The sequence below is a fragment of the Microcaecilia unicolor genome, chromosome 3 (assembly GCF_901765095.1).
Source record: "Microcaecilia unicolor chromosome 3, aMicUni1.1, whole genome shotgun sequence".
NCBI lineage: Eukaryota > Metazoa > Chordata > Amphibia > Gymnophiona > Siphonopidae > Microcaecilia > Microcaecilia unicolor.
This window is the reverse complement of record NC_044033.1, coordinates 113,760,316-113,773,128: the sequence shown is the minus strand read 5'-3', so window position 1 is coordinate 113,773,128 and position 12,813 is coordinate 113,760,316. Positions and strand designations below refer to the sequence as shown.

General features: G+C 43.8%; 1 protein-coding gene across 2 annotated transcripts in view; it reads right to left on the bottom strand.

The window, feature by feature from the left end:
• CHGB (chromogranin B) overlaps positions 1–12,281 on the bottom strand; it is a 58,301-nt gene extending 46,020 nt beyond the window's left edge. Inside the window, exon 1 of one of the 2 annotated variants that reach the window (XM_030196302.1) lies at positions 12,093–12,281. In XM_030196302.1, the coding sequence (XP_030052162.1) occupies positions 12,093–12,150 (58 nt within the window). In that variant the 5' untranslated portion in view covers positions 12,151–12,281. The remainder of the gene's footprint in view (positions 1–12,092) is intronic. The other variant, XM_030196303.1, reaches the window with a different exon arrangement.
• Between the last annotated feature and the right edge of the window lie 532 nt (positions 12,282–12,813).

Genomic DNA, 12,813 nt, shown 5'->3' with positions numbered 1-12,813 from the left:
GGGCCTGATATTAAAAAAAAAAAATTGCTGAGCTCCTAAGGTGAAGTTAGGCTCTTAAATGTGTGCCCTATTTTCTGCCAAACTTAGGAGCTATAAGTTTTCAGCTAAAAATTCATCTTAATGTAGAGTTTAAATATAACACTTATAAATTTAGGCCTGCCAGGGGGCCAGTGTTAGGGGGTATAAACAGGGGGCAGTTGCCCTGGGCCTCCAGGCTACAGGGGCCCTAGGCCTACCTGAAGCTGAGTATTATACAGCCTGTGGTTGAACTTTGGGGGTTCCTTTCAAATATCTGCCCTGGGCCCCGGCATATTTAACACCAACTCCGAGGCCTGCTCTTCATTTGCCTAGATTTCTGAGCCTAATTTATGAGTCTTGTGCTGAAATCAGTGCTACACTCAGAACCCTTTTTCCGTACCCTAAATCTACCCACATTTTATGCTCCTGAATTTATGTTTAGTGATATTCGTAGCCCTAGTACATTTTCAAAGAGGCCAATATATGAGCGCATAACTCTCAAAGTTAGGAGCCTGAATCATTTGAATATCAGCTCTATATTTTTATGTATACACTAGTAAAAAAAGGCCCGTTTCCGAAACCAATGAAACGGACGCTAGCATGTGGCTTTTTTTTGTTTGTGTGTATGTGTCACAGAGTTTTTGTGTGTGTGTGTGTGTGTGAGAGAGAGTGTGAGGGTGGGGTGTGTGTGCAGGTTGTTGATGTGTGTCTTTTTTTTATTTGTTTTTTGGGTGGGGGGTTGGGGTATGTGCTGTGCTGTACTGGCAAAGTGGGATGGATTGGTGTGTGGCTTTGAGGGTGTGTTTCTGTTGTATTGTGTATATGTGGTTTTGTCTGTCAAGGAGGTTTGTGGAGGGGGGTCTTTCTGTTGGTGAAATGTAAATGTGGTTGTAGGGGGGTCAGCCTTTGCTGAGTGGTGGATTGTTTTTTCCGGGTTTTTTTTTTTGTGTTGTGCTGAGGCAGCAGTGTTGTTTTAAATGGGCGGAAGGTAGAGGAGCACGATCTTGGTCTGTCGGTATTTTTTGGCCGTTTCAGGGCTGCTGTAGGGGAATGCTGGAAGTGAAATGTGCTGTGGGAAGCAGCGCCGTCTTTTTCGGTTGGGCTGGGGTTCTAGGCATCCTGGAGGTGGGAGACGGCTTGCCTGAGTATGCAGATGGTTGTTTTAAGTTGGCGGAAGGGAGAGGAGCACGGTCTCGGGCCGTCGGGGGGTGATCCGGTATGTTTGGTCCATTTCAGGCCTGCTGCAGGGGAATGCTGGAACATTTATGCGCTGCGGGAAGCAGCACCATCTTTTTCCGGGTGCTTGGGGAATCCCCGAGGTGGGAGATGGCTTGCCTGAGGCTGGGGATGGTTGGGCACGTCCTTGGCCGCTTCAGCAAAAGGGGAAGAGGAAGGGGGTAGGGAGTTACCTGCAGCCGCGTGAGAAACTGGGTATTCTTTGTTTGTTTTGTATTATTAGTTTGCATTTCTGTTGTAGAAAGAGTGGATGCCTTTTGAATGATGGAGGTGGTGTGTCGGTGTGCGGTTGTTTCGTTAGTTTTGCAGCCAGTCTCCAGCGATTCCTAGGCAGGGAAGGAGTAGGGAAATTTGCTGCTGGCTGGGTTGCGGGTAATCCTTCCAGCTGGGCCACAGCTTGTCCTGTTCGCCCACATCCCAGATGGTGAGGGGCACACTGTTCTCCGGCTCCACCGACTCCACGTCTAGCGAACCCAAATATAGTCTGTGCTATAGGCCATCTGGCACTCTTCAGTACCGGCAATAGGCATTTAAAAATTTCTTCCCCCCCCCCCCCCCCCCCTTCCGGTCTATTTTTGCACATACCCACAGCAGGAATATTCTTCTCTCGTTCAAGCAGTGGTTCTGTGCTCTCCGTGCTGCACAGATAATGAGCCATTCTGCTGGTGAATGCTCCTCCCTTATTGCCACGTAGTTTCCTCTGATAGGTCCGTCTTACGTTGCCTAGCGTTGCCTGGGAACGGTTTTGTGATGGTCCTTTGTGTTTCAGAACATTGAGTGTGTTTTTTCTGATTGGTCCGTCATGCGAGGGCGGGGCTGAGAGATACATGGTCAGTGTTGTGGCTTCACCACCATGAATCCACGAACCCTTCAAGGAGTGACTGAGTGACTTCAGAACATTGTCTTCAGAACGTTGAGGGTGAGTTTTATTATAGTAGATGGAGTTTGGGGTTAATTGTGCTTCCAGAATATTATATGTACAGTTTTATGCAGTATGGTCCTAGTTCATGAAACATTAGACTATCTCAAGTTGAGGAGCAGCCTTCCTCAATAACCATATCCACCCCCCTCTCCAAAACACACACATAGATTTCAAATATATAATAAGAATAGTTCAAAAGCTTGAAGGACAATTCTGTATCTTGGCGCCAACACTTATGCACCACTTACATGTGCCAGAGGCACCAAAATTGGCAACTGTGTGCAGAATTATAGTAGGCACTTTTCTAGAAAGTTCCACCTAAGTGAAAATACAAGGGGGGGGGGGGTGTATATGTACCTAGGCCTCTTAGAATCCTGGTATTAAGGTTAGCTTCCTGGCTGGTTGTGCTCTATGCTCCTCAGTTGCTTTTAATTATATTTATACCCTCAGATTCTATACAGTGCAACTTAAGTTATGTGTGCAAATCCAGTTGTATTCTTGATTTGTGCACACAACTTTATTATTTAACAAGCCAATCAGTGCTGATAATTTCCACTTAAGCAATTATTGACACTAATTGGCATTAATTAGAATTTGCATGCACACCTGTCTAACCATTTCTATAAAGTACAGAGAGGGTCCAAAGTACAAAAAAAGTCCAGAAAAACACAGAAGCACCAAGAGCCTTCGGAAACGGGACACGATTCTTTATTAACAACTGTCAATATTCCAAGATAGACCCGACATGGGCCGTGTTTCGGCGCTTAGCGCCTGCATCAGGGGTCTGTATTAAACAAACATAAACATATCAATCAGAACGACAATATTGAGATACAGACAAAAACATAAAATGAAAACATGTAGATTTAAATTGTTTAAAACAGTAATTAAAAAATAATAATTGAAAAACAACAATTAAGAAATTATAATTTACTTCATACCAATCCACCTTGTTTCCTCTTCTCCCCTATCTTTTTATTTTATTTTGTAAACTGCTTAGCGGCATACCTTGTCCATGATGGGCGGTATATCAAGCAATGATTAAATAATAAATAAATATGGGCACCTAAAAATATGTGCTACTTGTGTTTATGTTTATTTAAAATTTTATATACCACTTTTACTATTAAAAGGTCAAGGCAGTTTGCATAAAAGGATAAAATCCATTAATACAAAGAAAGGAGCTACAATAATAATAGGAAAGAATGCATTCATACCAAGCAGAATCAATATCTCAGTGTAACTGCATATGGCAGAAGCTGTAAAGCTCATCAGGAGAAATGCTGAAGGCTATTTGAAAGCAGTGCGCCTTTAATGAGGATTTAAACTGGGAAAAGGAAAGTTTTCCTCAGATGTTAAATTGTTTCAAAGATATGGGGCCAGATAAAAAAATACAGATGACCGTGTGGACTTGTAATGAGCGCTCTTATTTATTATTTATTTATTTGTTACATTTGTACCCCACATTTTCTCACCTATTTGCAGGCTCAATGTGGCTTACATAATATCGTAAGGCGTTAGTCGCCATCAGTGAAAAACAGATACAAAGTGATGTTATTATCAAAGAGGATCATGTGTTACGGATACATTAGGAGAGTCGTAGAGAAGAAGAGTTGTATAGTGTTCGTTGCGGACTTTGGTTTCGTTTTGTTGCTGGATTCAGGCATTTAAGTTGGGTCAGTAGGGTAAGCCTTTTGGAACAGGATGATCTTCAGTGATTTCCGGAAGCTAAAGTGGTATTGGATTGTTTTCACAGCTTTTGGGAGGCCATTCCATAGTTGTGCACTTATGTAGGAGAAGCCAGATGCGTAGGTTGTTTTGTATTTCAATCCTTTGCAGTTTGGTTAGTGTAGATTTAGATATGATCTAGCAGTACTGACTCTGTTTCTTGTTGGTAGATCTATGAGGTCTATCACGTATCCTGGGAATACACCATATATGATTTTGTAGACCAGAGTGCAAATTTTGAAGATTATCTGCTCCTTGATTGGGAGGCAGTGTAGTTTTTCTCGAAGAGGTTTGGCACTGTCGAAGCGTGTCTTGCCGAATATCAATCTGGCTGCTGTGTTTTGGGCTGTCTGGATTTTTTTTGTTAGTTGTTCCATGCATCCTGCGTAGATACCATTGCAGTAGTCTGCATGGCTTAGGACCATTGACTGTATTAGGTATCGAAAGGTTGCCCTTGGGAAGAAGGGTTTTAGTCGTTTAAGCTTCCACATTGCATGGAACATTTTCTTTATTACAGAGTTTACTTGGCTCTCGAGAGTTAGGTTACGGTCAAGTGTGACACCTAGTATTTTCAGACTGTCTGATGTAGGGAGGGTGTGACTTGGGGTAGTTAGTGTTGTGGGTTTATATTTGTTATGTTGAGAGGTAAGGCTGAGACTGTGTGTTTTCAGTGTTCAGTTTCAGTTGGAATGAATTTGCCCAGGAGTCCATAATGTTCAGGCCATCGTTGATTTTATTGGCTATTTCTTTCATGTCATGTCTGAAAGGGATGTAGATAGTAACATCATCTGCATAAATGAATGGGTTGAGTCCTTGATTAGATAGGAATTGTGCCAATAGAATCATCATCATGTTGAAGAGTATAGGTGATAATGGTGATCCTTGAGGTACTCCACATACTGCTTTCCACGGTGGTGATATGTTTGAGTTTGATTTTACTTGATAAGGTCTGGTAGTTAAAAAGCCTTTAATCCAATTAAGTATGTTTCCTTCGATCCCATAGTGGTTAAGTAACCTTAGAAGTATGTTGTGGTTTACCATGTCGAATGCACTCGGCATGTCGAACTGGAGGAGGAGTATACTTTTACCCATGGCTATCTCCTGCTTGAATTTGGCCAGGAGGGTGGCTAGTACTGTTTCGGTACTATGGTGGGAGCGGAATCCTGATTGTGAATGACATAGTATTGAGAACTTGTCCAAGTATTCCGTGAGCTGTTTAGTCACCAGGCTCTCCATCAATTTTACTACTAGTGGGATAGATGCCACTGGGCGGTAATTGGTGAGATCGTTTGTGCTTTTCTTGGTGTCTTTTGGTATAGGGGTGAGTAAAATGTTGCCATATTCCTCGGGGAAGAGACCTTGTTGTAACATGAAATTTAGGTAGGAAGTGAGTTCTAATATGAAGCGATCAGGGGCGGATGTTAGTAAATAACTGGGACATGTGTCCAGTTTGCAGTGGGTCTTGGCGAATCTGTGAGTTGCTTGTCTAATTGATTCAGTATTGATGAGATTAAATGTTGTCCAAATATAGTCAGTTGGGTATCCGTCTGAGGTTGAGTCTAATTAATTGAAGAAGATTTCGATGTCAGTATAGTGATGAGGAAGTGTGTTGTGGAGTTTTATTATTTTTTGTTGAAGTAATTAGCAAGTTTGTCTGAGGGTGGGATGTCTGTATTGGTTGTGGTGTCCAGTAGCTTATTTACAAGTTGGAACAGTTTCTTCAAATCTTTTTAATCCGGTCCTAGTTTGGTTTTGTAATAGGATCTTTTTGTTTGTTTTATTGCATTTTGTATTTTCTATGTATGTGTTTTCATGCGTTAAGTGTCTGTTCATCTTTTATTTTTCTCCATGCTTGTTCAAGTTTCCTGGCTTGTGTTTTGAGTTTTTTTAGTTCGTCATTGAGCCAAGGTATTGTGTTCTGCCTTTTTACATAGTAACATAGTAGATGACGGCAGAAAAAGACCTGCACGGTCCATCCAGTCTGCCCAACAAGATAAACTCATATGTGCTACTTTTTGTGTGTACCCTACTTTGATTTGTACCTGTCCTGTTCAGGGCACAGACCGTATAAGTCTGCCCAGTACTATCCCCGCCTCCCAACCACCAGCCCCGCCTCCCACCACCGGCTCTGGCACAGATCATATAAGTCTGCCCAGCACTATCCCCATCTCCCAACCACCAGTCCCGCCTCCCACCACTGGCTCTGGCACAGACCGTATAAGTCTGCCCAGCACTATCCCCGCCTCCCACCACCGACTCCATCACCCAATCTCGGCTAAGCTCCTGAGGATCCATTCCTTCTGAACAGGATTCCTTTATGTTTATCCCACGCATGTTTGAATTCCGTTACTGTTTTCATTTCCACCACCTCCCGCGGGAGGGCATTCCAAGCATCCACCACTCTCTCCGTGAAGAAATACTTCCTGACATTTTTCTTGAGTCTGCCCCCCTTCAATCTCATTTCATGTCCTCTAGTTCTACCGCCTTCCCCTCTCTGGAAAAGGTTTGTTTGCGGATTAATACCTTTCAAATATTTGAACGTCTGTATCATATCACCCCTGTTTCTCCTTTCCTCCAGGGTATACATGATCAGGTCAACAAGTTTCTCCTCATCCGTCTTGTAACGCAAATCCCATAACATTCTCGTAGCTTTTCTTTGCACCGCTTTCCATTTTTTAATATCCTTTGCAAGATACAGCCTCCAAAACTGAACACAATACTCCAGGTGGGGCCTCACCAACGACTTTTACAGGGGCATTAAAACCTCTTTTCTTCTGCTGGTCACACCTCTCTCTATACAGCCTAGCAATCTTCTAGCTATGGCCACCACTCCATCACACTGTTTCGTCGCCCTCAGGTCCCCAGACACCATCACCCCAAGATCCCTCTCCCTGTCCGTACCTATCAGACTCTCCCCACCTAACACAAACGTCTCCCTTGGATTTCTACTCCCTAAATGCATCACCTCCAACGTTCCATGGCTGGCTAGCTGGCTGGGTTCGTAACATCTCCTGATGTCACATCAGCCAGCCTCCAGCGTTCCATTCTCCCTCACTGTCCTGCCCTTGCGTCAAGATGTAATGACATCAGAGGGCAGAACAGTGAGAGGGAAGGGAACGCTGGAGGCAAGCTGATGTCAGGAGGGATGTTACGAACGGAACAGAAGCCAGCGCCAGCCAGCCAGAGAATGTTCAGGTACAAATCGAGGGGAGGAGAGAATTGCGGGACATCGAGGGGAAGGGAAGGGCAGGGCAGAGGAGAATTGATGGACATGGATGGGATGGGAGGACAGTAAAGGAGAGAATCATGGGACACAGATGGGAGGGCAGGGAAGAGGAGAATTGCTGGACATGGAGGGGATGGGATGGGAGGGGAGGGAAGGGAAGAATCGGTGGACATGGAGGGGAGGGCAGGGGAGAGAGAAAAAAAAGTTTACATCACAGCCTTCCTAGGGCCCGTTTCATTGTTGAGGAAAAGGGCATACAGTGGGGGAAATAAGTATTTGATCCCTTGCTGATTTTGTAAGTTTGCCCACTGACAAAGACATGAGCAGCCCATAATTGAAGGGTAGGTTATTGGTAACAGTGAGAGATAGCACATCACAAATTAAATCCGGAAAATCACATTGTGGAAAGTATATGAATTTATTTGCATTCTGCAGAGGGAAATAAGTATTTGATCCCCCACCAACCAGTAAGAGATCTGGCCCCTACAGACCAGGTAGATGCTCCAAATCAACTCGTTACCTGCATGACAGACAGCTGTCGGCAATGGTCACCTGTATGAAAGACACCTGTCCACAGACTCAGTGAATCAGTCAGACTCTAACCTCTACAAAATGGCCAAGAGCAAGGAGCTGTCTAAGGATGTCAGGGACAAGATCATACACCTGCACAAGGCTGGAATGGGCTACAAAACCATCAGTAAGACGCTGGGCGAGAAGGAGACAACTGTTGGTGCCATAGTAAGAAAATGGAAGAAGTACAAAATGACTGTCAATCGACAAAGATCTGGGGCTCCACGCAAAATCTCACCTCGTGGGGTATCCTTGATCATGAGGAAGGTTAGAAATCAGCCTACAACTACAAGGGGGGAACTTGTCAATGATCTCAAGGCAGCTGGGACCACTGTCACCACGAAAACCATTGGTAACACATTACGACATAACGGATTGCAATCCTGCAGTGCCCGCAAGGTCCCCCTGCTCCAGAAGGCACATGTGACGGCCCGTCTGAAGTTTGCCAGTGAACACCTGGATGATGCCGAGAGTGATTGGGAGAAGGTGCTGTGGTCAGATGAGACAAAAATTGAGCTCTTTGGCATGAACTCAACTCGCCGTGTTTGGAGGAAGAGAAATGCTGCCTATGACCCAAAGAACACCGTCCCCACTGTCAAGCATGGAGGTGGAAATGTTATGTTTTGGGGGTGTTTCTCTGCTAAGGGCACAGGACTACTTCACCGCATCAATGGGAGAATGGATGGGGCCATGTACCGTACAATTCTGAGTGACAACCTCCTTCCCTCCGCCAGGGCCTTAAAAATGGGTCGTGGCTGGGTCTTCCAGCACGACAATGACCCAAAACATACAGCCAAGGCAACAAAGGAGTGGCTCAGGAAGAAGCACATTAGGGTCATGGAGTGGCCTAGCCAGTCACCAGACCTTAATCCCATTGAAAACTTATGGAGGGAGCTGAAGCTGCGAGTTGCCAAGCGACAGCCCAGAACTCTTAATGATTTAGAGATGATCTGCAAAGAGGAGTGGACCAAAATTCCTCCTGACATGTGTGCAAACCTCATCATCAACTACAGAAGACGTCTGACCGCTGTGCTTGCCAACAAGGGTTTTGCCACCAAGTATTAGGTCTTGTTTGCCAGAGGGATCAAATACTTATTTCCCTCTGCAGAATGCAAATAAATTCATATACTTTCCACAATGTGATTTTCCGGATTTAATTTGTGATGTGCTATCTCTCACTGTTACCAATAACCTACCCTTCAATTATGGGCTGCTCATGTCTTTGTCAGTGGGCAAACTTACAAAATCAGCAAGGGATCAAATACTTATTTCCCCCACTGTAGTTCCACTAGTATATAAATAAATATCAATATAAAACTTATAAGCAATAAAAACATGGGAAATGTCAACGACATATCTCATGTCATCGTATATCATTAACAAATGAGCAGAAAAAACATGACATTTTGGGGGTCCTTTTACTAAGCCATGCTAAAAAGTGGCCAGCGCTTCTGTCAGTGTGTAAATTTCCTATGCTCTGCAGTCACTTTTAGAATGGTAGTAAAATGGCTCCATTCAGGGTTCCCCCCCCCCCCCATTAGCACATGGCTATTACCACCGGGAGCCCTTACTGCCACCTATTTAGGAGGCAGTAAGAGCTCCTGTGCTACTCCTGTACTAATTGCTGCAGGCACGCCTACTCTCTGCCCCTAGACATGACTCCCGTGTTGGAAAATAACAAATATTTTCTAGTGCAGGATTAGCATGTGCTAAGCAGAGCACTACTGCAGGTCACCTCAGTGCATCCTTCAGTTGTGCTCTTTAACACACAGTAGGGCCTACCATGCCTTAGTAAAAGGGTCCCTTCGTGGGGTTTTTTTTATTTGTCGATAATAGGGTGCACTCTTTGCATAGAAGATGCACTCTCTCTGAACGGCATTCCTCCCGTAATGACAAAATGGCAAAAGAAAAAAACAAACAAACAAATAAATAAAATCAACATTTGAAATGAGACAAAGCAAACATTTTCTGGCTGCCCATCTCAACTAATTTCCTGCCTTTTCACAAACATGGTACCATTTCCAATATGCAATGCCTTACATTTGTCACTACTCCTTCAAGCTTCTAATCCAGTGCTTCTTAACCCAATTCTTGGGACACACCCAGTCATCTGGATGTTCAGAATATCCACAGTGCATGAGATAGAATACACTGCCCCATTGTATGGAAATATATCTCATGCATATGCATTGCTGATATCCTAAGAATTCCCCTGGCTGGGGTATAACCCTGTGACTAGACTGAGAACAACTTTTCTAATCTATCCAAGTCAGCTTTAACTTTTCCATAGCCTCAGATTTGTTACACTTCTCAGCTGTTTTTATTTTAGCTACGAATATGTCAAAAATATTTTAAAATGCATATTGAGTCATTTATGAATATAATAAACAATAATGAGCACATGCTGCATTCCACTTATTCTCCAAGGTGCTGTTTCTGCATTTGTGATTGCTTGCTGTTTAGATCTGACAAATACTTAGCCAACTCACACAATTTTGTCAGCTATGTCAAGGTCCCTAAATATATTCTACAAACTTCTATGGACAGCCTTGTCAGAACTGGAAATGTATCATATTGGCTACACATCAACACTGCTGTCATTGACTGTGCCCTTTGTAACTTTCCTGATAATCATCGGGCTGCTGACAAGAGCTGTTTGCACTGAATCTAGGTCATCTCCCTGTCTTTCTTCCTCCTGGTTGTGTAATATTGTGTCCTCCTGTTCTGTTTCCTCTTGATTTTAACTCTTGCTACAGAGGTCAGCTCGCCTGGTCATCAGTTACCTTGTTATAAGGTATTGCATTAGCTGACAGTTCATCTGTTCTTGTTTCTAGAGGGTATTTGAGTTTTGTTGACATAAATGGAGGGAGATCTAGACTGTTATATATCTTAACATTTTATTTTAAAAGACATTATAAAGATGTGCTTAATTTGTTGTTTTAAAATGCATCTGATTTAAAATATATGCTTCCCTGGGGGGCCCATTTTTCCAATTGTTAAACATATTTATCAAGAAAGAGGCAGTAGTGTGTTCTTGCTAGCAATCCATACAACAGCAGCCCAAAATTTCCTGGACCTAGAGGAACCAACTTTTCAAAACGATAGTGGGTGCCAAAATGAAGACATTTTTTCCCAGTCAATACTGGGGGTGCCGAAGTACCCAGTATGCCCACAAAACTGGCACTAATGCTTGGACCCATATTTAATGGAAATGGGTCAAATGGGCAGGGAAAGAAAAGACCTTCAAAACCTGAAAGAGAGAGAGAGCTAGTTCTTTAAAATCAGTGGCTTAGAAGTGGAAGTAATGCTACACAAAAGAAAGGAATTCTAAATATATAGATGTTAAAAAGCCCAGCATCTCGACAGATGGCGTAGTCCACAAAAGAAATGCTATTTTGAATCATTAGGTGAAATTCCCTTCCATCATAACAAAAATGGAATAGTATTGCGAAAAGAAAGCAAGCACCAAGTAGGTTGTTACCATTTTAAACTAATAAATTATTCTTTTTTTTTTTTTCAGGTTTACTTTGGCTGTCGATTTTTTTCTAAGTAAAAATGTGGATAAGCAGGATCTGGTGGTCACGTATTATTGGCAAGCTTCTGCCGTTGGTTTGGTCATAAATTCTCCCTCATTTTCCTTTAGAATTAAAGATGCACTTTGTCCTCCTTCTTGCTCTGTTCTTTGATACTCTGAAGCCACTGCACTGGCCGGTATTGTGGTGATTTCCTTGCTGTTTCTCTTCTTTCTTTGTTATATTCCGCTAGCCCTTTACCTTCCAATAGCCATAAGTAATCAGAAGAGACAGAAGTAGTCCGAGTATACAATCAGTTCATTTTCTCGGATAAAGACAGTTGAATCAACTCAGCATCTCGTTTAAATCCCCCTCGCATCAGATGTCCTTAATTTTTTTTTTTTTTTTTTAGGCATGGAACGGAAAACTCACCTATCGCAGATCGAGGCAACGGGTAAGAACTGCAAAGCCGTGACTCAGGGATAGACTACCGAACCCCAGCCCTTCCCTTCGGGTGTATTTTCCCTCTCTTCCCTTTTCACAGCCCGCCCCCTCCTCCCCCAATATTAACATTCCTGAGATGCAAAGACGGGGAATGGGCAGCAGAGGAAAAAAAAAAGGGGGGGCAGCTTTTCAGCACCCATTTGCTAAAAAAGAAAAAAAACAGGCTCGAGATCGGATACAGAATAGGGGAGACTCTCGATAAAAGCCCGAATTTGCTGCCTACCCTTGGATGGGTCTGCAGAAGGTGGGCTAGGGAAACCCCAGGCTATACATTATTTCTCTACTGTGTTCACTTGCTCCTGGCGACTCAACGCCAGAGCCGTAACTTAGGTTGCTCTCCAGGGTGCTGAATGGTGAGCTGGGAAGCCGCACTTACCTGCTGCTAGTGCAGCCAGCAACAGCAAAAGCAGCTGGGCTGTAACTGCAGATGCCATTCTCCTTCCGTGTCCCCACCTGTCCGTTCACGCAGCCACAGCTCGACCAGCTACTTCGGACCCTAGGGGGTACGAGGGAACACAGCGTCCGCTAACGGCGTAAATGAGTCGGTGCGCTCGGATCTAAGGCTTTCCCTAAAACTGCAGCCCCAGCGTGTGGGTTGTATTTATAAGGGGCAGCTGCCTAGGGGCGGACCCATGACTCGCACACTAAAGGGTATCCACCGCCCCCTACTAGATCGGAACTGCGTCAGAAAGTGTCGTCCTGAAAGCCCATCTGTGTAGAAACTCCTATTCCAATGAATAATTCACTTCTCTCTGCTGTTTGCTGTTGAGATTATTGAGGCACACTTTTCCTAGCTCCCGCACACAATCTCTCGCTTTCTGCCCGTCAGTGCACCTGTTCACACTCCTTAGCTGCAAGATACAAAAGTGGAGGCGTCCACCCAAGATATGGTATGATGTAATCATAGAAGTTAATTATAATCACTATTGACAAACTGATTTATTTTTTTTCTTTTCTGTTCACGAGCATAATCCCTTTTCAGAAGTCGTTGACGATCAACCTATGATTTTCGTTTTCACTGAAATCCCGCTCATGGATCACAACAGAAAGCTGGTACAGTACAGTCTCGATTATCCTAAACGGGACCGACCCGTTGT